Here is a 25,717-nt window from a genome sequence, read left to right as displayed (position 1 = left end):
CCAGACAGACCTTATGAATGACTCCTTTAAACTCCAGGGCCTTCTACTGAAAAGATAAATTCATTCAGGGCCATGTCAGTAAATTTCCAGAGCTGTGCTCCCCAGCCTGGGTGTCCGCGTCCTGAAGGTTGGCTGTGTGACAGGCCCAGCCCATCCTGGGGGGTGGGATGCAGCTGGGTTACTAATATTTGCGGCTCCTGGAGGTTTTCCAAGAGGAAAGCATAATATTTGCTCTGCATTTTCTCCTTCTTTCCCTTCTGCTACTGCTGTCTTTCCTTCACAAACAGAAGTGAGGCAGAGTTGGGAAGCCAGGGGAGAGGGAGCGCAGGAGAGGCTGGGCTGAGGCACACCTGAGCTACCTGTGGCTCTGTCACACTAGAGTGCAGCAGCTGCTGACAGTCCTGCAGGACAGGAGGTGTGTGGGCAGGTTGGTGCTGGCTGTCACAGTTACACCCAGTGCCTGCACTGGGAAGAATGTGCACTTGGTGAAGCAAAACACGCTGGATACCAGAGCAGCCCCCAGGAAATAACTGGGTTTTCTTACTGTTTTCTTTAGTCCCTTTATTTGTAGGCACAGCTGCTTAAAGAAACAAGCTGGCCCCTGATGGTGCCAGAGCTTCTTGACCCAGATACCAGAGGGAGATAAGACCTCCAAAACTGGCAGAAACTGAAACAGGCAACCCCTTGTTACCTTCAGAACTTTACCATGTCATTATAATGCTAACGTCCCCACCTGTAGAAGAAAATCACCATTATTTCTGAACATGTGTCAGAGGCATGTGAACTACAGCAACTCCATCTTGAATAAGAGCTGAGTAAAATGAGGCTGAGACCTACTGGGCTGCATTCCCAGAGAGTTAAGGCATTCTAAGTCACAGGATGAGATAGGAAGTCGGCACAAGATACAAGTCATAAAGACCTTGCTGATAAAACAGTTGCAGTAAAGAAGCCGGCCAAAACCCACCAAAACCAGAGTGACCTCTGGTCATCCTCACTGCTGCACTCCCACCAGCGCCATGACAGTTTGCAGATGCCATGGCAATGTCAGGAAGCCCTCAGGGCTGCTCTATGAAGTAGATTTTCTTTTATTCCTTTATTTTCATAATAAATTTGCTTTCACTTTACTGTATGGACTCACCCTGAATTCTTTCTTGAGCGAGATCCAAGAACCCTTTCTTAGTTCTAGATCAGGACCCCTTTCTGGTAACACATCATGCATTGTATGGAGAGGCATGCTTATGACCTGGGCCTGAGCGTCTAGAGGTCTCCACCCCCACACCATGACCCCGCACCTGCTTACACACCTCCCTGCCCCACACCTATCTCCTTACAACTCCCCAGTTTCCACGGCTCGGGGTGAAGGTGTCTTTAGAGCAAGAGCCCCCTCCTTCTCTTTCTCCTGGTCAGGAATAAAACCCTCTTGCCTTTTTTTCCAACTGAGTGTTCTTTCTTTGCAACTAAGTAGGGAAAGAACTCAGTTTACCGGTGACACACTCACACACACGTTTCACACACTGGCCGAGGGAGTTCATCTTGGAGGAAGAGCAGGCAGAACACAGAGCTGCCAAGGGGCAGCCCAGACTCCCGGATGCCCTCCACTGCCTCCACATCCCTCACTCCATGCTTCTCGCCTGGGGCCCAGCTTGCCTGTGCCTCTGCACACCTCTGTCCTCGCGTAAGTCAACTCTGGAGGATATGTCTCTTTCCCATCCGATCTAGTCTCAGGCTCCTTGTTGGTGCATTCCTGGCTCCGCGCCAGGCCTGTACTCGGTCTAGAGGAGACTGGGGCTGGCTCTCAGGCAGTGAGCTCACAGCCGGCAGGAGACAGACGTGCAAACAGTGGTTGTGGATGATGGTGGTGAGCATGAGGCTTTGAGTCTGAACAGGGCAGACTGGGACTGTAGGAGGGCTGGGGTGGGTGAGGAAGGCTTAGAGGGGGGAGCTGGGTGAGGAAGAGCAGGGGCACTTTCAGGGAGAGGGAAGGTCAAGTGCAAAGTCTAGAACAGGCAGGCAGCAGGACGGGCATTGTGGGGCTGGGCGCTGGGAACTGGAGAGGGCTGGGGCTAGGCGGATTGGGTTGGACGTCCGGGCCAGCTTAGTAATCTGAACTGGCTCCTGAGGGAATTTAAGCCAAAGTTCCTTCTCTCCCTTTCCCCTTCTGCACCAGACCCTCCAAGCATAATAAAATATTTGCCTTTTTCAGAATGAGTCACTTCCTGCTTCCTCTTTGTGGGAAACCTTCCTTCCAACTCTCCCTCCTTAATCATCCTTTGGGGTATCTCAGCCCCTTACTGTTCCCCTCCCAGATCCTCACACTGCATCCCAGCTGACTCCCAACATGATCTGAACTTGGAATTAATCCATCCATTTAATCATTTGCCTCCACTACTTCCATAGCTCCCTGAGGACAGGTTTTCTGGCAGCAATGCCCAAAGTGGATTAGATACAAGTATACATGCTCCTTAACTTACAACGGGGTTACATCTGAACAAATCCATCAGAAGTTGAAAATCTTGTAAGTCGAAAATGCATTTAATACACCTCAGCCTACGGTAAACTAAAAATCAAAGTCTAAGCCCCTTAACTGACTGAATGGGTGTCCCCTTAGCCAAGGGGATTCCAAGGTAAACCTGAGAAACAAGTTCAGGCCCCAATGGGAAGGGAGGTCTGTCATGCCTCATTACATCCTCCTCCTTTAGGAATCCAGGCACAGCTGACCAGCATTAACTGAAAACAGAGATCTTAAGACTCACAAAACAGACTCTTCCTAGCAATAAGATACCAAATTCCAACCACACTCTAGTAGAGCATCACATGACAGATAGCAGGCCCTGAAAGAAATCAAAGTATTTTAGCCCAAAATATATTTTTTCTGACAGATTTTGAAATGTCTCTGCAAAGCTGTCTCTTGTGGGAAAATCTACATTCTATAGCAGGGGTGTCCAATCTTTTGGCTTCCCTGGGCTGCACTGGAAGAAGAAGAATTGTCTTGGGCCACACATAAAATACACTAACACTAACGATAGCTGATGAGCTAAAAAAAAAAAAAAAAAAAAGAAAAAGAAAAATCTCATAATGTTTTGAGAAAGTTTACAAATTTGTGTTGGGCCACACTCAAAGCCATCCTGGGCAGCACGAAGGTTGGACAAGCTTGATGTACAGAATCGCCTTCCCTTCAGGTCTTTTTCTGATCCTGAAGAGATCAGCTGAGCATCTAGTAGCACCTTTTAAAGGTCTGAATAGAAAACATTTGCCATCTATTGCCTTTGAGAGTGGCCATCTGTGAGACATCTACATAATAAAAACCTTGGTCTCTAGAACCTCTTATCTCAACCCAGACACACTTTTCAACTGATTTCACGTTTTTTTTTTTTTTTTTTTTTTTGGGAGAGAGTCCGGCTCTTGTTGCCCAGGCTGGAGTGCAGTGGTGCAATCCTGGCTCACTGCAACTTTCACCTCCTGGGTTCAAGCGATTCTCCTGCCTCAGCCTCTGAGTAGCTGGGACTACAGGCATACACCACCACGCCCAGTTAATTTTTGCATTTTTAGTAGAGGCGAGGTTTCACCATGTTGGCCAGGCCAGGCTTGAACTCCTGACCTCAAGTGATCCACCTGCCTTGGCCTCCCAAAGTGCTGGAATTACAGGTGTGAGCCACCGCACCCGGCCTTGATTCCAGGTCTTTGGATAATAACTTAATGCTTTCAACTAACTGCCAATCAGAAAATCTTTGAATCCACCTGTGACTTGGAGCCCTTCCAGCCCCTGTGCCTTCCCCATCCACTTCAAGTTGTCCCGCCTTTCTGGATTGATGTCTGCCTGTAACTTCTACCTCCCTAAAATGTATAAAACCAAACTGTAAACCAACCACCTTGGGCACAGGTTCTCAGGACCTCCTTGGGCTTTGTCACAGGCCTTAGTCACTCATATTTGGCTCAGAATAAACCTCTTTAAATATTTCACAGAATTTGACTATTTTGTTGACACTACCTAACACCATAGCTTAGCCTAGCCTATCTTAATTGTGCTCAGAACACTTACAGTAGCCTACAGTTGGGCAAAATTATCTAAGGAGGCAAAGCTTGTTTTAAAATAAAATGTTGAACATCTCAATGTAATTTATTGAATACTGTACTGAAAGTGAAAAACAGAATGGTTGTATGGGTACTTCAAGTACAGTTTCTACTGAATGTGTATTGCTTTCAAGCCATCGTAAAGCTGAAAAATTGCATGTCAAGCCATTACAATTCTGGGACCACCTGTAGGCATCCTGAGCCATCCTGAGCCAGGTGAGAACTGAGGCCTGCCTTGGAGTAATGGGGGAATAGAAGCAAATGGCAGCTTGGTGATGAGTTAAGGACCTAGAATGGAGGGACTGTTTGGACACAGAGAGGGAAGAACCTTGTATAGAGAAGGGATTGTATTTTGCTTTTGTCTTTTTTGTTGAAGTCTCAGCCCATTGCCCTTCCTATAACAGATGCCCAATAAAGCTGGCTGAATGGAAGCAGAAAGGCAGTTGCTGGCTTGTGCAAGTCAGGGCTCCTGAGCCCCATGGGCATCTCAGAACGCTTGGGGGTGAGTGGAGTCCTGAAGCTGGCACATGAGCCCAGCTTGTTAAGTCCTTCACTACTGTGTACCTTGGGAAGTCCCAGAAAACACATCCTCTCCACCCCACAAACCATGAAGAGCTAATGTCCAAGCAGCTTGGGTTATTACTGGTAAAGGAGAAGAAGGCCATTATTCAAAGGGGAGGAATCCTGGTGTCTTCCAAAAATGGTGGCAACAATGTTTCTGGTTTCACATGTTCTTCCAGAACCCTGCCACTCTCCCTCTAGAAGTGGGCTCCATGTCCCTTCCCTTTGATCCTGGGTGAGCCTTCATTGATCTCAATGAATAGGATATGGCAGAAGTGATGCTATGTGACTTCCAAGCCTAGGTCGTAAAGATGAGACAGCTCCCAGGGCTTTCTCTTGGGACATGAGCTGCTGTAAGATGTTCAGCTACCTTCAAGTCCCTGTGATGGGGAGACCACAAAAGAGACAGAGATCCCTGGAACCCCAGCTGATCCACCCTTCATCCCTGGCACCAGATGTGGTTGAGGGGGCCTTCAGATGACTCTGTCCCCATCCCCATCTGATTGCAACCACCTGAGAGACCGGGAGAGCGTTGCCCAGCTCAGCCCCGTCACCCTTCAGAACCATGAGAGAGAACAAAATGCCTTGTGTTTCAAGCCAGTTGTTTTGGGGTGGATTGTTACACACTAGATACAGGTGTGACAAAACAGGGAGCTTGTCCTTGGGAGTCTGAACTGTAATGCATACCAGAGAGCCAGGGATAGTAAGATACACCTGCTAACAGAGTCTCCCACCTGGGGGTGCCAGCAAGAGAATGGAGCCAACACTGAGAAATGCCAGTGTCAGGCCACCCAGCTGCTCTGCAGTTCCCAAGGTACCCTGGACCTGAGATGTTCCCACTGTCTCCCTGCTGATGTGTGGTTTGGAAAGGCACCTGAGCTGGGAAGCTGAGCAGACGGAATGGCCTGCCAGGGGAACCATTCTCCAACAAGCAGGGAGGGCCCTTCTCCTCCTTTGCTGTGTTCCTCCCAATGCTAGTGGGAAGCTTGGAGCTCCCCTCCCACAGGCTCAAATATCCCAGCAATGCTGCCCTGACCCCGTACATGCAATGTTTTCTCCTTTCCTATAGTATTTACTCATAATTGTGGCTGGATTAGATTGAAGCAATGCTGGAAAGTTTATTTAGTTTGTCTTCAGCAACTCACCTACTGATTACCACTGCTATTCCTACCTCCCATCCGGCCACTCCCTTGCACCAGGCTCCCCAAATGGCATTCTGTGTGCCCAGTGACCCCCACAGTACCTCCCCCTTCACTCCTGCTCTGCCAGTGGTTCTCAGTCGGGGGCATTACATGCGCCCCTAACTCCGCCAAGCCCCCAGGGGACATTTGGCAAGGTCTGCAGACATTTTTGAGTGGCACACGGGAGTGTGTGGGTAGAGGCCAAGGATGCAGCTAAACATCCTATAATTCACAGGACAGCCCCCTACAATGAACAATTATCCAGTCAGTTGTGCCAAGGTTGAGAAACCCTGATGGATCTCAGATCGTACTTGTTTTGTGTTGTATTTCTTTAGACCTTTTGCTTTGCACGCTGACAGCTAGATACACGATAAACAGACCAAGATACTGAAGACTGCTCCTGGCTAAATTTCATCCTTCCTGAGACAACAGCATTTTAACAATCTCCAGCAGACCTGACACCCTGTCCCAGAGAGACACATCTCTCAAGGTCCTAGGCAGCCCAAGAAGGCAGAAAGCCACATTTTCAGGCAGCTGTGAGTCTTCGCTTTGGAAGGGAGGAGAAGGAACCTCTGAAAAGCCAATTCAGGGCCACCCCTCTGAAACTGGCAGGGAGGGGCTTCTCTAGAGGAAATGCACACCCCGCCAGCACGCTAGGCCTGCGAGAGGGTAGCTGATGAGTCACCCTGGGCCATCCCTTTGTTACTCATTTCACAGTCTGGCAGCAGCCCAGAAAAGGATATCCCCAAAATGGAATTCCCCATGCATGTACAATCATCCTTCATTTGTATTAGGGGCTGAGAGGGGAGGGGGCAGATCCTCCATTTTACTCATGCCCCACCCTCATTAACAAGAAGCCTTTAGCCTCCTTCCCTAAACTGCACACACATCAGAACTGTGAGCCACAGCCAGTGATCCAAACCACGTGTCCCAGGCCTTTCCTTTCCCTTCTCCCTGCCCTATCTGCCAGAAGGGAGGCCCTAAAAGGGAGGATGGGAGGGAGGCGAGGGTGCTGGGGCTTGACGTTCACTCTCCCTCTCTCGAGTCCCTTGCCTGTCTCAGCCGTGCCCTGGACAAGGAGGACATGACCTGTTGCATGTTTTGTCGTTTTTGTGTCCCTGTTCCCTGCAGCCCTGACCCTCCTGGGCCATCGCCCCCACGGTCACTAGCTGATATCAGAGTTTTTATCTCCAGTACCCCAGCAGAGGTGGCTGCTCCTTCCTGATGGCTACCCTCCCCCGAGGCGCAGGCAAACCCACCCTCTTCCTCCCCATCCCTGCTGTCATCACAGACCCCATAGAAGAAGTCTGAACTGTAATGCATACCAGGAAACCAGGGATAGTAAGATACACCTGCTAACAGAGTCTCCCACCTGGGGGTGCCAGTAAGAGAATGGAGCCAACACTGAGAAATGCCAGTGTCAGGCCACCCAGCTGCTCTGCAGTTCCCAAGGTACCCTGGACCTGAGATGTTCCCACTGTCTCCCTGCTGATGTGTGGTTTGGAAAGGCACCTGAGCTGGGAAGCTGAGCAGATGGGAGCTTCTCTTCTGTCACTCATATTTGGCTCAGAATAAACCTCTTTAAATATTTCACAGAATTTGACTATTTTGTTGACACTACCTAACACCATAGCTTAGCCTAGCCTACCTTAATTGTGCTCAGAACACTTACAGTAGCCTACAGTTGGGCAAAATTATCTAAGGAGGCAAAGCCTGTTTTAAAATAAAACGTTGAACATCTCAATGTAATTTATTGAATACTGTACTGAAAGTGAAAAACAGAATGGTTGTATGGGTACTTCAAGTACAGTTTCTACTGAATGTGTGTTGCTTTCATGCCATCGTAAAGCTGAAAAATTGCATGTCAAGCCATTACAATTCTGGGACCACCTGTAGGCATGCTGAGCCATCCTGAGCCAGGTGAGAACTGAGGCCTGCCTTGGAGTAATGGGGGAATAGAAGAATAGGAGGAGGTGGAACCTTGCCCTCGGCTGCCAATTCCTGTCTTAAATTCCTGCCTTTCAGGAACTCTCCTTTCTTAGCTCCTGGAGGAACCACAAAGACAGTATCTATTTTACTGACTTCCTGGGGGGATTCACAGAGCTGAAGTACTAAAGTCTCGCTTGGGCTGGGGTAGTAAAATACAGGAGAAACATCATCCTGAGAATGGGACCAACAAGAATGAACGCGGGAAACTTTCTCACTCTGATCCTGGTCCCCCGAGAGACGGAGGAACCCCACGAGGCCCTGGGTTCCAGTGGCACCTTTCTGTCACGTAGTCTTAAAGTTCCCTGCCTTGTAGGAAAAGAAAAACAAAGGACACAAACATCGTCACTGTTCCCATTCTGCAGATGGGTGAGTGGAAACTTATGGCTAAAGATCACAAGGTACTGGAAGCACGTGTATGTGCTGGGAGAGGAGAGAGTCCACGTTCCTTGGCACTGAAGGGCCTCTGGCCCTTTGTGGGAAACATCAGGAGGCCATGACCATTGTGTGACCCAAAAAAATTACAGCAGGAAACTCCTCTGAGTTTCCGGAGCTTCCCCCTGGGACACCACCTCCTCTGTCACACCCCTCTCCAAAACTTAGGTGGCCGCCAATGTCAAGTGCTAAAGCCGGGACCCAGTCGGGTATTCAAGATGTGCCACAACGTGTCTCCACCTCAGCGACCCAACCTCATTTGACAGTACTCCCCTCCAGCTGTACTCTCCCCAAAGACAATGTGCAATCTGCATGGATTAAACCTTTACTATGTACCAGCCTCTGGAGCTCTGAGCTTTATGTCTATTATTTCATTTCATCTTTACAGTCCTCTGAGGGACAATTTTTTTTTTTTTTTTGAGATGGAGTCTCGCTCTATTGCCCAGGATGGGTGCGATCATGGCTCACTGCAACCTCCGTCTCCCGGGTTCAAGTGATTCTCCTGCTCAGCCTTCTGAGTAGCTGGGATTACAGGTGTGTGCCACCACGCCTGGCTAATTTTTGTATTTTTAGTAGAGACAGGGTTTCATCACATTGGCCAGGCTGCTCTCGAACTCCTGACATCAAGTGATCCACCCACCACGGCCTCCCACAGTGCTGGGATTAGAGACATGAGCCACCACACCCGGCCAGTATACACTATTATTTTATTTTTATTTTTTGAGATGGAGTCTCGCTCTGTTGCCCAGGCTGGAGTGCAGTGGTGCGATCTTGGATCACTGAAACCTCCACCTCTCAGGTTCAAGCGATTCTCCTGCCTCAGCCTCCTGAGTAGCTGGGACTACAGGTGCGTGCCACCACGCCTGGCTAATTTTTTGTATTTTGTATTGTATTTTTGTAGAGATGGGGTTTCACTGTGTTAGCCAGGATGGTCTTGAGAGTAGACACTATTATTATCTTCATTTCATGGATGAGGAAACTGAGGTGTGAAGAGGATAGTGATCCACTCAAAATGACAGAGCCAGTACGTGGCAGTATAAGAGGCCAATCCCTAACTGCCAGACACCAAGTCCTCATTCTCTACCCAGATATTTACAGGTGTTTATTGATGTAGGTTTAGCTGTTTATTTTGAGACAAGGTCTCACTCCATCACCCAGGCTAGAATGTCATGGTGCAATTATGACTCACTGCAGCCTTGATCTCCTGGGCTCAAAGTGATCCTCCCACCTCAGCCTCCCAAGTAGCTGGAACTACAGGTGCACACTGCCATGCCCAGCTAATTAAAAAAATTTTTTGTGTGGAAATGGGTTCTCATTATGTTGCTTGGCTGGTCTTGAACTCCTGGGCTCAAGGGATCCTCCCACCTCAGCCTCCCAAAGTGTTGGGATTACAGGCATGTGCCACTGTGCCCTGCCTGTTTATTGACGTCTGTGCATTGCCTGGCTCCAATGTGAATACTATCCTGCTATGGAGAGTAAAGGCTGAGAGGCTGGATTCCAGAGCTCAACAGTCTGCTGCTGTGCAGTACAGCAGCCACAAGGAACATGTGGCTATTTACATTTAAATTAAATAAAATTACAAATTCAGTTTTTCAGTTGCATGAGTCATATTTCAAGTGCTCCACAGCCATACAGGGCGAGTGCTGCTGTTTGGGGCAGTGCAGATATCTACCGTTTCCATCATCACTAGAAGCTCTATGGGACAGGGGTGGTCTAGAGGTGGCCTCACTGCACACCTGCTGGCCAGGCCACCTCCTCCTGGGGCTCAATCATCCAGACAGTGTTGCTAGCCAGGACCCCACCAGACCTCATGGAACACACGGTCCTTCATTTCTCAAATCCCCGGATGAGTGTCCCTTGGCTGGTCTGCTTGGGGACTGGTGCTGAACAAGGTGGAGACATAATTCCTCACAAACACCAGTCCAGCTACAGCCAGATGTGTGAGGGTGCAGGGGGCTGTCGAGGAAGGTAACATTCTAAAGTCACAGAATGACAGAAGTAGTGGGGCATCAGGAAAATCTGTTCCAACCTCCTAATCTCAGAGACAAGATAAGACAACTATGGCCATATAGGGGCGTGGTCTGGCTCCTGGCCACAGGAAGCTGGTGGAAAATCTAAAGAGGCACCCAAACAGGCAAAGAGTCACCCCTGGATCCACAGGCCCATGGGGAGCAGGCTGGAGCCCTGGAATCCCGCTCTGCACACCCTGTGGCTTTGCAGGAAAGTATATGGGAAATGGGGGATTCTTTCAGGGGGTCCCACTGCTCCTACTCCTGGAGAGGGGGCAGGGAGAGCTAAGGAGAGATTTGTTCTTCAGGCATCTGATGTAGCTGGAGACCGCGGGTACCATGGCCAAAGCTGGGGCAGCCAGGGTGGGACAGGGGCCTCCAAGCAATACAGCAGTGTTAGCGGTTCACCTGGACCTGTTTATGAGCTGTCTTAGATGCACTAAGGCAAGAGATGTCTCATCTCGTCTCTAAGATCTTAGATCTTAAATGCAGAGGGAAGGCAGCTGGGAGTGTGGATGGCAGCCACAAGGGAGAAAAGTGCAAGAGCATTTACAACCAGAAGAGAAGCCGAGGGGACATGATGGCCCATGGACAATGTAGCCATGGACAGTGCCCTGGGAGGCTGGTAAGGGGGGTGCTGGGACTGGTGGTGAAGAGATCATATTTAAGAAAAAGAATGGATTTACCTTCTCCATCAAAACAGCCAACATCTATTTGCTAGTCTTTAAAAATTTTAACTACATGGGTACTTATTTATTTATTTTTTGAGATAAGTTTTCCCTCTGTCGCCCAGGCTGGAGTGCAGTGGCTCCAGAACCAGGCTGTAGTGCACAGCTCATAGCAGCTTCTACCTCCTGGGCTCAAGTGATCCTCCTGCTTCAGCCTCCTGAGTAGCTGGGACTACAGGCATGTGCCACCAAGCCCAGGTAATTTTTTTGTAGAGACAGTGTTTTGCTATGTTGCCCAAGCTGGTCCCAAACTCTTGGATTCAAGTGATCCTCTTGCCTCAGCCTCCCAAAGCACTGGGATTACAGGTGTGAGCCACTGCATACTTATTAAAAAGGCACCACAAATTCCAACAGACAGGCATCCTACAAAATCTCTGACCAATATTCCCCAAAACTGTCAAGGTCATCAAAATCAAGGAAAGACTGAGAGACCGTCACAGCCCAGGGGAGCCGAAGGAGACTTGGCAGCTAAATGAAACATGGGGTCCTGGATGGGATCCCGGAACAGAGAAAGAACCTTAGGGGAAAACTAAGAGAATCTGTGTAAAGCATGGACTTTAATAATACTGCATCAATGCTGATTCATTGTAACATGTGTACCACACTGATGTAACATGTTAATAACAGGGGAAACTGGGTATGAGGTATCTGGAACTTCCTGTATTGTCATCTCAGCTTTTCTATAAACCTAACACTGTTCTTAAAAAAAGTCTATTAACATTTTTAAAGGTACCTATTATAAAAATGCATTTTTAAATTTATAATTTAAAAATTATTTGCCAGGTGTGGTGACTTGCACCTGTAATCCCAGCACTTGGGAGGACAAGGCAGGAGGGTTGCTTAAGCCCAGGAATTTGAGGCCAGCCTGGGCAACACAGTGAGACCCCATCTCCACACAGACACATACAAAAATTAGCCAGGTGAGGTGGTGCATGCCTGTAGTCCTGGCTACTCGGGAGGCTGAGGTGGGAGGATTGCTTGAGCCCAGGAGGTCGAGGCTGCAGTGAGCTATGGTTGTGTTACTGCACTCTAGTCTGGGCAACACAGCAAGACCCTGTCTCAAAAAAAAAAAAAAAAAAAAGAAAGAAAGAGAAAGAAAGGAAAAGAAATAAAAATTATTTAAAACACTTATTCAATTTTTAAAATTGAGGATCTGACCCCTTTGTGTTGATTTTCTCCCCATATGTTTCTCTTTCTTCTGAGTTTCAATCTGTGTGTTGCCCAAACACAGGCCACAAGTTTGTCTCTCCTCGTTTTGGCATTTCCACCCTTAGATTATGAAATTTTCAAGGACAAGGATCTGGTTTCCAACCCAACTTATTTTCTTCTCCTCCTTTTCTCTTCCTCTACCATCCTCTTTTTCTTTGGCAATTTGGCAAAAGGACTTTTCACATAACTGGAGTCAGTAATGATAACCCCGGTCCCTCGAATTTGTCTGGGATTCTATAGTGTGCCAAGTGTGTCTGCCTGTATAAATCTCACTTTTCTCCACAGCCCTGGGAAGGGAGCCTTATCATTATTCCCATTTCACAGAAGAGGAAACTGAGGCTCAGAGGGGTTGGGTCCAAATAAGTGGCTAATGAGTGGTAGAAAGAACAGGACTGGAAACTTCCCCATCTGGCTTGCCTTTCCCGTTGGTCTTGCCCCTTCCCCACTCTCTGCTGAGCTAGGCCGTGGGGTGGGGCACCCTGTAGCTAAACACCTCCCAGTGGGTGCTCTGGGAGTCCATGTGACACCTTGAGGAGGAGGCAGGTTGACCCACCTCTGAGGGGCCCAGGGAACATTTGCTGGGTTACAATGAAATGGGGGTGTGCTGTTTCAACAGCCTTGGCAGCCTTGGGCTCTACCCCAGGAAGCCAGAGGCCTGAAAGGTGACCGATGCCTTCCTGGCTGGGGTAGCTGCCTTCATCTGTGAGCTGTGAGGCTGTGGGGAGAGCTCAGTGGTGACCCAGTGCAAAGTAAAGCACCAGAGGCAGGAGCAGCTCAGCCTTGGAGCTTCCTGGGTCCTTGGGAGCCATTTCAAGCGGCAAGCACCTGTAAGAACGTGGTTACCACCCCACAATTTCAGAGCCATATTTAGCTGCAGGGTCAGCCAGTGGAGGCCCCAGCTGGGTCTCCAGCCCTTCCTCCAGAAGGGTAGATTTTTCTCTGCTGAATCAATTCTTACACAACTACGTTCTGCAATGGAGATGGCTCTTGGTGAGAGCAGCTCTGTAAACATGGTTTAAATGACTTTGGTGAAGCTTGGAAGCTGAGCCTTCTGGGAAGGAGGGTGGGTGTTTGTGGATTAAGCATTGCTGGGCAGCACAGTAAACAGGGCAGGGCGTTGCAAAGTGCACAAGTCTAAGAATGTCACCTGCCCAAGTTCCCTGGGGGAACTGAGTAAGGCTCAGGGTAGAAAGTGCAGGTAGAGAAGATGAATTTTGCTGAGAATGGTTCCTCAGCACAGCACTATGGCAAACTGGAGGGAGCATGGGTTAGGAAGAGTGTAGGACTTAAAATCAGACCAGGCTTCAATCCTTTGGCAATTATTAGCTGTGTGGCTTTACACTTCCCCTCCGCTCTCTGTGGCTCACTTTTTTTTATCTGTACAGTGAGGTGAAAATATTTACTTTAGATTTGGGATGAGTACACGACATACTGTGGTGAAAAAATGCTCCATGAATTGCATACTGTTATGCAGGTGACGGGTGCTGTTATTACTCCTTATGTGTGTAATAAAAGAATGATCTTGGCTGGGTGCAGTGGCTCACGCCTGTAATCCCAGCACTTTGGGAGGCCGAGGTGGGTGGAACACTTGAGCTCAGAAGTTCAAGACCAGCCTGTGCAACATGGCAAGACCCGGTCTCTACAAAAAATACAAAAATTAGCCAGGTGTGGTGGTGTGTGCCTGTAGTCCCAGGTACTCAGAAGGCTGAGGTGGGAGGATCACTCGAGCCCAGGAGGCTAAGGCTGCAGTGAGCCAAGATCCTGCCAGTGCACTCCAGCCCTGGGGAACAGAGTGAGACCCTGTCAAAAAAAAAAAAAAAAAAAAAAAAAAAAAAAAGAGAAAGAGGGAAAAAAAGGATGATCTTGTAGTGCTCTAACTCTCTAGCACAAGGAATGAGGAATAGCTGGTTAGAAACCAGGGAATGGCTTTAGAATAGCTGAATACAACATCATAGGGGGTGTCTGAGGTCACTTCATTCACCCTCCTTCCTTCTCCGTTTTTGGAAGAGACGGAGGTTCCAGATGGAAGTTCCAGGTAATTACTTGCCCAGTCTTGGGACTAACAACAGAGCTGAGTCTAGGCTCATATCTCTGGCCATGTCGCAGAGTGTCGCTGCCATGGCCTCTGTTCCTGGTGCTTGTGAGGCTGTTGGGATTTGGTGAAGGTCAAGGCCCCATCAGCACCTGCTGGCCAGGTGCCAGAATCAGGGTGAGAGTACAGTATACCACATTTCACAGACTGTGATCTAACTAGAGTCCTCCACAATAAAAGGCCGAAAGAACAAAATGACCAATATTGCATTACACACGCACACACACACACACACACACACACACCCCTGAGAAATTACAGACTAGGTACTAAGAAATTTTTAAAAGGTTTACATTTCACCTGGTTTATAATTCCCATGGGAGGGAAATTTCTCCCAGGAATGTTAACCTTTGCTGTCTCCTCTCCAATTGGCCCAGTGGTATTTACACAGGACTTAAATCATGTATTTGTTGCTTACACTTTGGCCCTTAAGGTGTTGTTAAACTTTGAAGCAGATGTTAGGCAGTTGCTGTGTTTGTTTCTAGATTCTCTCTCTCTCTTTTTTTTTTTTTTTTTTTTTTGAGATGGGGTCTCTCTCTGTCGCCCCGGCTGGAGTGCAGTGGTGTGATCTCCACTCACTGCAACCTCCGCCTTCTGGGTTCAAGCAATTCTCCTGCCTCAGCCTCCTGAGTAGCTGGGATTACAGGCACCCACATCCAGCTAATTTTTTTGTATTTTTAGTAGAGACAGGGTTTCACTATGTTGGCCAGGCTGGTCTCTAACTCCTGACCTCAGGCAATCCGCCTGCCTCGGCCTCCCAAAGTGCTGGGATTACAGATGTGAGCCACCGCGCCATGTGTTTCTGGATTCTCTAAAGCCCCTGGGGTTGGTTAAAGTTTCTATCGATTCTGTTTTCTCTAATGAACAGATTTTCCTGGAGGATCCGCCTTGGGTGCTCAAGGACCTCTATCTTCTGTCTTTTGTGGGGCGAGAAGAAAAGAAATGAAAGGAGTGTTTTCTGCAGGTGAGAATGTGCTCTGGCATCTCAGGAATCTGCAGAGCCTGAGCTCAGACAAGCTTTCCCGCCCAGGTCACGTTCTCCCTCACAGTCTGTCTGTCCTAATGATTCACACGATGCTCTGACATTCCTCAGGGCTAGAAAATTTTCCAGGTCCCCTCTTAGGGAGCCTAGCTCAGGATTTAAACATACCCTGGGGTCAGGGGTACCAGCCCCCACTTTAGCTGTAGGAAGACCTCTGCATCCTCATCTATAAAATGGGAATAATCACGGTGCCTTAGAGATAAATACTAGCTGTTATCAGCTGGTATTAGGAATATATGAGTAACAGAACCTCTGCTAGGTGGGTGAGGACAGGAGGTACAACTCTAGTTGATTGATTTTGTTACTGATGAACTTGCCTGGGGAGCCAGCCAGCTGAGGCTGATGGCAGAAAATATGGTTTATCAGAGCAAATAATCTGCTCCAGTAATTATAGGCCTGCAGTTATTATGAGTAAAAGAATATTGAGGGCAGATTCTATGAGAATCTTAGATAACAGCCCCAGGCCCCATTGCTGGGACTTCCTAGAAGTTTTAGGAGTTTTCATACTAAAGGTGGAGAAGCGTGTGGGTTCAAACCTTCAACAAGGACTATCTCCAGAAACAAATCTGAACTTGGCTCCAGAAAGCAAGTTTCGGACAATTCAGCTACTCCAGTTAATTTTACTTAAATGAGCGTTACAACTGTGATACCATGGTGAGCTTGTCTTGCAAATACTGAGAATGCCCTGGTACTATAACTTCCTTCAGCAGCGAACATTAGAGTTTCCTCTTTCTTTACACTGAGTCACCTTCCCTGGTTCCTGAACCTCAGAGAACTGATATCTCAGTGCTGTCATTGGTCTGGGGGAGTCCTCCCACCTGGTCCTCTGCCCAGAGCCTATTTCGTGAACCACTGGTAATACTGGCTCCAGGAGGTGCATACCAAGCAGCAGCTGACATCCAGAAGCCCCCTGGTCCTCCCAGTGGCAGCATCTCTGTAACCTCAGCAACTAGCTCTGTGCAGGGGACACAGGAGGCCTCATTTGTGTGCCCCAGCATGGGGCTGAGGGTAGAAACACTGCCTGCTAGGGCCAAGAAATTCCATGGAGCTTCTGCAAATAGAAATTGCCAAGCTGCTTGGGAAGGGAGAGAAGCCACAGGTTGTCCCTCATCTCTTCCACCCACAGCCTTACAGACAAGATCCCCCAGCTTGCTCTGAGTCTATCACTTACCCAGGGCTCCTTGGCAGATGTCTGTGCGGGTGGCTCCTCCAATGATAAACTGGGGGTCAGCGCAGATCTCCTGGGAACGAGACCCACAAAGTGCTGTTAGCCCACCAGCCAGGTGCTTCTGCAGCTAGGATGCCTCCATTCTCAGTGGGGTCTTCTAACCCTTTCTCCCCTTCCCCTCCACTCTGGGGAAAGTGTGTCATCACAGTCAGAGCTCTGTGTCATGAGGTCCTTCCGACCCCTGCTCCCTGGGCCCTGATGGGTGGATGGGTGGTCCTGTCTGAGAAGGACAGGCATTGGACCCTACACACTCTGGACTGCCTGGAGCCTCCTTCATTGTGCTGTTTCCCGGGGGCCACAGCAGCAAGTCCAGCCTTTTCTGCCAGACGTTGAGACCATCCACACTCCAGAGCCACCCTATTCACTGGGTTAGCACCCTCTCTCCTCTGTTACTGCATGCAAGTTGTTTTGCTTGCATGAAATTCCTTCCTTTCCCACTCTCTTCCCTCCTTTTCCATATTGCATCATACCTTGAGGCTCATTGTCACCTCCTCCGTGAAGTCATCCTTCCTAGTCCAATCCTCACTCATCCCTTCAAGTCTGAGTCCCAGAGTCTCTGGACTTTGCAATTTACTACTTACGTATCACTCTGATTTCCTAACACATACCCTTTTGAGGGCAGGGGGGATCTAACCCTTTTGAATTCTTCCATGGGGCCATGAAACTTACGGCATCTATATATTCTGTACCCGCTTACATCAGAGACTGCGCTCAAAGCTTTATCTCGTGGAATGGGTATTATCCCCCTTTTACAGATGAGGAAACAGCTCAAAAAGGTGAAGTGATGTGTCCAAAGTTAACACAGCTCACAGATAACAGACAGCACTGGCATTGGAACTTACTGACCAAATGCGCCAACTCTTTCTGCTCCTGCCCTGTCTCTAATTGACTTAGTACCAAGCGTTCAAGGGTGTTAAAACCTCAGGGGCCGCTGTCATGAGCAGCCTGATGGAAGCCAACCTTGAACACTTCTTAGCTCTTTCAGCAGCCCTCTGAGTGTGTTTCGATTCTGAAGAGCCCCACCCAAAAGCCACAGAGGAAGTTGGGGCACAAATTTGGGCCTCTCTGGGCTCAGGCAACCTTGCCTTGAAGGAGCTGCTCCTGCGTCTCATGTCCGCTTGGGTTGCACACGCCTGCCTCCACCCAACGGCCCTCGGCATGCCCACTCTGTCAAGCAGAAGTCTGTCTATATGAGACTTGGATCTAGCCCCTGTTCATTCTAGCTCAGATTGTGGGAGCTCTTCCAGAAGCACTGCCTGCCGCAGAGGACATTCCCTTCATGCCTCTGCCTTGTTTCTCTCTGCTCCTGTCGGTTTTGGGGATGGCAGAGAGAATCCGAATGCTCTTCTGCTGAGGCAAAGGAAGCCAGCTTGGCCCAAGGCCTGCCAGCGAGCTCTTATCCAGCTGATGGAATAGATTGGGCTTGGTGCTGGGAGCCTGTTTATTATAAAGAATCACACTGATAATCCTGAGTGTGCCAGGCACTTACGCCAGCAGGGTTTTTCCATTATACTTCAGAAACTTTCTAATGCCTTTAGCAGCCTCTCTAGAGAAGTCAGAGTTCAGAGTGGTGCTAAGCACCTAAGCATCTAAATGATGCTTCAGAAACTGAAACTTGTGCACAGCATGTAGGGCATTGAATTAAATATGGGTCTTACCAGTCAGTGAAAAGGGGTTGAAGGTTTGGGCTTTGCTGTATTATTCTGATAACCTGGGTTTGAATCCTGGCTCTGCCACTTATTATATAGGTCATAGGACGCTGGGAAGTCATTTAACCTTTTGAAGCCTCAGTTTTTTCACCTGCAAAATGGGAACGATGAAAATACCCGCCACAGAGGATTGTTCTGAGTGTTAAATGAGATAATGATGTAAACATGCCCTGGCAAGCGCTCCATAAATGTGATCTATTATTATTACTGTTGAAGAAGTTGATGATAACAGTCACTGAACTTGGAGACAGGACATACGGGTTTCAGGCCGAGTTCAGCCAGCTGAAGATAAGCAAGTGAGAAACCTCTCAGAGGTTTGATTTTCTCGGGGGAAACATAGGGGCTCACAACACCTGCCCTTGCTCCTAACAGACTGGTTGCTGGGAGGATCTGATGTGCCACCCGGATCACACCTGCTTTCTCCTCACGGTGCCCCTGCATGGCCCTTGGACCCCACTGGACTTACTGCTTTAATCCCCCTTCCAGGCGCTGGAGCCACTCTTGCCAGTGTTGTGAAATCCTCTCTCCGAGGAAGGGCAGCTCCTCCTGCTGCAAGGCTAACCTGCTCCCTTCCCCTGCCCACAACCCGTATTCTTACTTCCTCAGGGACCCTATTTCACTGCCCCCTCCCTGACCTTATCTTTAATCCCTTATTCCTGGTGATTCAACATATGACACATTCAAGTTGTTCTCATATGAAAAAAACACAGGCTCTCAAAGTCCAGGTCCTGCTCTACCTATCAGTTCTCCTCTCTCCCCAGGGGCCCTTCTTAAATGAGTTGATCATGTTCTTCTTTACTCTGGAGTCTACAACAATTTGGCTTCTACCCTCACCTTTCCATTGAAATTGCTCTGCTAAACTCACCAATGACTTGCTAGTGTTCAAATCCAGCGGAAACAATTGTGCTCCCCTTGCCTGACCTCAGCAGCATTTGAGAAGGTAGGACAGAGGCAGAGAGCGCAGCCGTAAGGGGTAGGCTCAACATGCATGGACTACACACAGTTCTGGATCTATGCCCTATATCCACTTGACTCCGAGCAAGTATTTAACCTTCCCAAGCCTCAATTTCTTCAACTGGGAAATAGGGATCATAATAGTCACACTCTTCCTTGGTTGTGCAGTGCACAGCCCGCCTGTCCTAAGCAGTGGCCCTAGATCATCTCTAGACCTCTATATCCTCATCTGGAAGTCCCACAGGCATTTCCAACTGTTGGGGGACCTGTCTCTGTCCCCTCACTAACCTCAAGAGTAAGTCTTCAGAAGCAGAAACCATATGCATTGTGCCCAGCATATAGTAGGTATTCGAGAATGCTTATTGAATGAATGAAAGAAGTGAATGAGTGTGTGAACTCACTGTGTAAACTGTAAAGTGCCATGCAAATGTAAAGTGAACACATTCTCTTGGTTTGTGTTTCACTTTTTTTTTTTTTTACTTTTTTATAGAGACAAGTCTTACTGTGTTGCCCAGGCTGGTCTTGAACTCCTGGCTCAAGCGATCCTCCCACCTTGGCCTCCCATAGTGCTGGGATTACAGGCGTGAGGCACCGAGTCAGGTCAGTGTATCACTTTCACAACCATAATTTCATCTGAGGCTCATTACAATCCTGCATCCATTCATTCTACAAACGGTCACTTCTTTTGTGTTCACTGGTGTATCTCCTGAGCTCTCAGGACAGTGCCTGGCATGTAATAGGTGCTCAATCAATGTTGTCCAATAAGAGAGTAAACGAATGAATGAATGAATGAATGAGTACTGTGAAAGGCATGGTTATGTGCCAGGCACTGGGGATATACTGGTAAATAATATACACATGATTCCTGCAGTTCAGTAGGAAGAACAAATACATGTGATTATATTTCTAAACTGTGACAATGCTATGAAGGAAATGAGTGGGGTGAGAGAGAAAAACAAGGTGGGAGGTGGCTGCTAAGAAGGGTCAGAAAAGACCTCTTTAGGGAGGGAACATGTGACTAAGTTGGGAAGAATGAGAGTGAGCCACACTCCAGGTAAGAGCGTGCCTTGCTGGTGAGAAGGCCTCGTGCAGGAAAGTACTGGCTTTTTGAGAGACTGAAAGGAGGCCATGATGGCAGGGCCTGGTGGGCCACAAAAGAGAGAAAATATTTAGGCAGCATGTTTTCTTTTAGATGAAGACATGAAGGCACAGAGAGGTTAAACGGCTCACTCAAGGTCACCCAGCAGATTAGCAAAGAGAACCTAAGTGCTGTGAGTATGGGCTAGGGCACTTCCAGCAGCCCTCGCTACCTATGGGCTCGATTTAGGGTAACAGGTGACCTGGGAGGCTGCTGGGTCTGGAAGCAGAGCTGGAAGCCTTGTTCTCATAACAGGAATCTAGAAGTTGGACTTCAGGGCAGGCTTCCCTAGGCGTGGTAGGGGAAGCCTGGGGAAGTGTCCCAGAGGAGGAGGAGCCTCAGGGGTTCCCCAAGAAACGGAATGGACAAGTAGATTGGGGAGCACAAGTTGTCCCAGGGCCCCTGGGGGACGGGATAAGGGGGTGTGGAGGGCTCCTGGAGGTTTCCCCGGTGATTCCCGCCAGGGAAACCATGAGACACCTCCGTGTCCTGGGTTAATTACCAGTGTCAATGTTATGAGGAGGTATCGCTGGCTCCCCTTTGGAAAAATAAATTTAACCCCAGGGCTGCAGGAGACTATCCTTAGTCACAAAATGACCAGGCTGTGGCCTGTCCCCCTCCATGAACAGACAGAACCCCAGTTGGAGACGGACTTTGTTTAGCAGATGTTGCCTCTCACCGTCCCTTCCCTGCAGACCCGATTCCCCTTCCCTTCCAGCTCCCCGCTAGAGTCCAATCAAAGTTTCACCCCGGCCTCCTGTATCACCCTGAGTTTTTGTGAAGTCCTAAAGTGGCCTGCTAGTGGGCTCTGAGGGCAGTGATTCGCCCCGACCCGCCTAGGAAAGCATGGTGGGTGAAAGAGAGGGAAGGCCCCGGGAGTTCCCCCACGCTCGAACAGAGTCCCGGGCTCTGGCGGCGCGGAGGTGTCGCAGGACTGCGGGGTACTGGCTTGCGGCTCCCCCACTGCAGCACCCGGGCTGTCCCCCACCCCAGCGCGCCGCGGGCCGGCCTGCACCCCGCCCTGCCCGGCACCCCGCCCTGCCCGCGTCCTGCCGCGCGCTTCCTACCGTGGGTCGCTTCCACTCGATGCCCCGGGTTTTGCTGGAGTAGGGCCCCAGCTCCTTGAAGCCCAGGGCCGAGGGGATGGCCGGGAAGGAGGGGTCCTGGAAGAGCGTCCCGGCCTCCAGGCACTCGTTCCGCAGCGCCTCGTAGTCCTGGTTGAGGTACTTGATGGCCCTCTCGTGGGAGCCCAGCCCCTCGGCCGCCTCCCGGTCCTTAGCCAGCTTGGCCGCGATGCCCGCCATGCTGCGGTCCCGGCGGCCGTAGTGCGCAGAGAAAGGTCGGGGCGACTCCGCGCTGCGCTCGGCTGGGGCGCGGCCAGGTCCCGGCGCGCTGCTGCGGACACTGCAGGCGCCGCCGCTGCGAGCGATGATTCACCGGAGGGAAGCGGCCCGGCTCGCGGGGTGTGGCCTCAGCCGCTCCCGGCCTGCTGGGCTCCCGGCCCGGGACCAGGCTAGCCTGCGGCCTGCGGAGCGCCGGGACCGCCGCGATCCGGGGCCGGTGCTGCCATCTGCGGACAGCTCCCGGGATGGCGCGGCCCGGCGCCGTGGACGCTCGCGAATCGCGGTCCAGAGTTGGGGCTCCTACCGGAACTCGAGGCCACCTTTGCAGCCCATGGGGAAGAAGGCTAGGGTAGTTGTGGCCGTCCAGAAAACACCTGGGGAGTTAGCCGAGGGTCAGATAGTGAAGCCGAGGAAACTAAACCAGCTGCCCTGAATCTTGTGCCAAACACCGTCTTAACGGCTCTGCATACATCATCTCATTTAATCCTCCCAGCAACTCTGAAGAAGGCGCTGATATTGTCCCCATCTTACAGATGAGAAAACTGAGCCTCGGAGACGCTAAATGACATCCCCAATGTGGCACAACAGTCACAGGCAGAACAGGGACCCTAAGCCACAGAGGCCTGTTGCAATCACAATGCTGCAATTACTACTGCTCAGCTGTTTATTTGATTACAGATAGGGTTGTCAGATTTGGCCAATAAGGCTGGGCGTGGTGGCTTACACCTGTAATCCCAACACTTTGGGAGGCCGGAGGCAGGCGGATCACCTGGGGTCAGTAGTTTGAGACCAGCCTGGTCAACATGGTGAAATTCCGTCTCTACTAAAAATACGTTGTGGCAGGCGCCTGTGATCCCATTTACTCGGGAGGCTGAGACAGGAGAATCGCTTGAACCCAGGAGGCAGAAGTTGCAGTGAGACGAGATCGCGCCACTGCACTCCAGCCTGGGTGACAAAGCAAAACTCCATATCAAAAATAATAAAATAAAATAAAGTAAAGTAAAGTAAAATAAAATAAAAATTTGGCCAAGAAAACAACAACCCTCCCAAATGTTTAATTTGAATTTCAGATAAACAACAGATACTTTTAAAGTATATGTAGGCCCCAAATATTGCATGGGCATACATACTTATACTAAAAGAAAATATGATTCATTGTTTATCTGAAACTCATATTTAACTGGCTGGATTAGTTGGGTTACTATTGAGAGAGCGTTTAGAATGGTGCCTGTGTTGGCTACTGTAACCACTCTGTTGTGGAGCTAGGGTGTGATGCTCAGCTCACACACAGAGACATGGGTACGTGCCAAGAAATGCAGATGGGAAGAAATTACCTCCTCTCCTCTACAGTAGTAGGGAAGAATTTGGGTTTCACTGGAAAACTGTGCATGGTCTACAGCAGTGGTTCTCAACTGGGGGCAGGTTTGTCCCCTATCCCACCCCAGGAGACATTTGGGAATGTCTGGAGATAGTTTTTATGGTCACAGCTAGGAGATGAGGTGCTACTGGCCTTTACTAAGTAGAAGCCAGGGATGCTGCTAAACATCTTCCAATGTCCAAGATAGCTCTTGTGAACCCAGAAAATCTGAAATAGGTCTCAGTTAATTTAGAAAGTTTCTTTTGCCATGGTTGAAGATGCACACCCGTGACACAGGAAGTCCTGAGGACATGTGCCCAAGGTGGTTGGGGTGCAGCTTGGTTTTATACATGTTAGGGAGGCAAGAGTCATCAATCAAGTACATTTAAGCAATACATTGGTTTGGTTCAGAAAGGTGGAACAACTCAAAGTGGGGTGGGGGGTGGGCAGTGGGGGTGGCTTCCAGGATATAGGTAAATATTTGAACATTTTCTGGTTGACAATTGGTTGAGTTTGTCTAAAGACCCGGGATCAATAGAAAGGAATGTTTGGGTTGCGATAAGAGGTTGTGGAGACAAAAGTTTTATCACATAGATGAAGCTTTTAGCTAGCAGGCTTCAGAGTGAACAGGCTGTAAAATGTTTCTTATCAGACCTAAAGTCTGGTTGATGTTCACGCTGGAGAGGTATAATGAGGCATGTCCAACCTCCCCTTTCCTTCATGGCCTGAAAATTTCAGATTAAAATTTTAAGAGCCTCGGCTAAGAAGGAACCATCTATTTAGATGGTTGGCGGGGGTGGGGGAGGGGGAGGCTTAGAATTTTATTTTTGGTTTACATTCTCCACCCAAAACATGATCTAGTCCAAGACATCAGTCATGCAGAGGCTGAGAAACCCTGGTTTAGAGCATCTCCTTCCAGAAGATCTGGGTCTAGCCTTTCATTGTTTTTTGTTGTTGTTTTTGTTTTTCTTGAGATGTAGCACCCTGTCACCCAGGCTGGAGTGCAGTGATGTGATCTTGACGATCTCAGCTAACTGCAACCTCTGCCTCCTGGGTTCCAGCGATTCTCCTGCCTCAGCCTCCCAAGTAGCTGGGAATACAGGTGCACACCACCACATCTGGCTAATTTTTTATATTTCTTGTAGAGATGGGATTTCACCATGTTGGCCAGGCTGGTCTCAAATTCCTGACCTCAGGTGATCCACCTGCCTCAGCCTCCCAAAGTGCTGGGAGTACAGGTGTGAGCCACCACACAAGCCCCTTTCATTGTTTTTAAGTTATTTTATTACTCTAAGTTGTATATAACTGTAGCAATGTATAGTTATCCAAGTAACTCTAAGTAAGTAATCTAAGTTGTAGATAACTGTAGCAATGGAAAATAATTTTTCCTGTAGATATGCAAATGCATTCTGTCTAGTAGAGGCACTACATTTCCCCTGTAGAGAGACCAGTTTTTTGTCTAGTTGCATATTCCGTTTCAGTACTCTTCACATCATGTAAATTGTGCTGCTTTGGCTTCTCCTTTGAACCAGTTATAACATCCACCAGATTGTCTCGTTTAATCAAGTTAAATGGCCTCTTTTTTTTTTTTTTTTTGAGATGGAGTTTCGCTCTTGTTGGCCCAGGCTAGAGTGCAATGGTGCAATTTCGGCTCACCACAACCTCCACCTCCCAGGTTCAAGCGATTCGCCTATCTCAGCCTCCCGAGTAGCTGGGATTACAGGTGCCTGCCACCATGCCTGGCTAATTTTGTATTTTTAGTAGAGACAGGGTTTCTCCACGTTGGCTAGGCTAGTCTCAAACTCCTGCCTCCCAAAGTGCTGGGATTACAGGTGTAAGCCACTGCACCCTGCCGAAATGGAATCTTTACAATGTGTTTATTTTATACTAATGTGAGAGCCATGATGTTACCTTTTCTTAAAACAAGTATTTTTGTCACTATTATTCCTCTGCCCCCATCTATTCTTGCCTCTGACACCCATTACTTACCCCCTTTGCTTGACAAAACTTCGGTCAGACTTCTCTCTTTCCTACAGATCCCTGAACGCTGCTTGCCCCCAAGCCTGAACAAGCACAAAGTGGACTGTCCCCGCCAAGTCACCTCCCTGCCCAGCTTCTCCTGGGAATTGACTGAACACAGTAAGACCCTTTTCCTGTCAGCTCCAACTGGTCATTTCCCCTCACTTGTCCAGCTTCCCCTCCAAAGAGTCTGCTTATCTCCACTTGCTCCTCCTTTACCCTAGAAAAGAAGAATCTTTTTCTGTTTGATTTTGAGCTGCTTGCAGATTCTCTGAATTGGAATTGTCTTTCTCTCTTTTCTCTTCTCTTCTCTTTTCTTTTCCTTCCTCCCTTCCTTCCTTCCTTCCTTCCTTCCTTCCTTCCTTCCTTCCTTCCTTCCTTCCTTCCTTCCTTCCTTCCTTCCTTCCTTCCTTCCTTCCTTCCTTCCTTCTTTCCTTCCTTCCTTCTCTTTTTCTCTCTTTTTTCTTTTTCTCTCTTCCTTCCTCCCTTCCTCTCCTTCTCTGCTCCTCTCTTTCTTTCTCTCTTTCTTTCTTGTTTCACTCTTGTTGCCCAGGCTGGAGTGCAGTGGCACAATCTCCACTCACTGCAACCTTCGCCTCCCGGGGGCGAGCGATTCTCCTGCCTCAGCCTCCTGAGTAGCTGGGATTACAGGCGC

At 49.0% G+C, this 25,717-nt stretch overlaps 1 protein-coding gene across 1 annotated transcript in view; it reads right to left on the bottom strand.

Moving 5' to 3' along the window:
* CAPN2 (calpain 2) overlaps nucleotides 1-21,865 on the bottom strand; it is a 62,589-nt gene extending 40,724 nt beyond the window's left edge. The window contains exons 1-2 of the mRNA XM_032137387.2: nucleotides 21,411-21,865; nucleotides 16,486-16,555 (exon numbers count right to left, since the gene is read on the bottom strand). Of these exons, the coding sequence (XP_031993278.1) occupies nucleotides 16,486-16,555; nucleotides 21,411-21,647 (307 nt within the window). The 5' untranslated portion in view covers nucleotides 21,648-21,865. The remainder of the gene's footprint in view (nucleotides 1-16,485; nucleotides 16,556-21,410) is intronic.
* Nucleotides 21,866-25,717: the final 3,852 nt, after the last annotated feature.

The sequence above is a fragment of the Hylobates moloch genome, unplaced genomic scaffold (assembly GCF_009828535.3).
Source record: "Hylobates moloch isolate HMO894 unplaced genomic scaffold, HMol_V3 SCAFFOLD_18, whole genome shotgun sequence".
In the NCBI taxonomy this organism is placed as follows: Eukaryota; Metazoa; Chordata; class Mammalia; order Primates; family Hylobatidae; genus Hylobates; species Hylobates moloch.
This window is presented reverse-complemented; position numbering and strand designations above follow the sequence as displayed.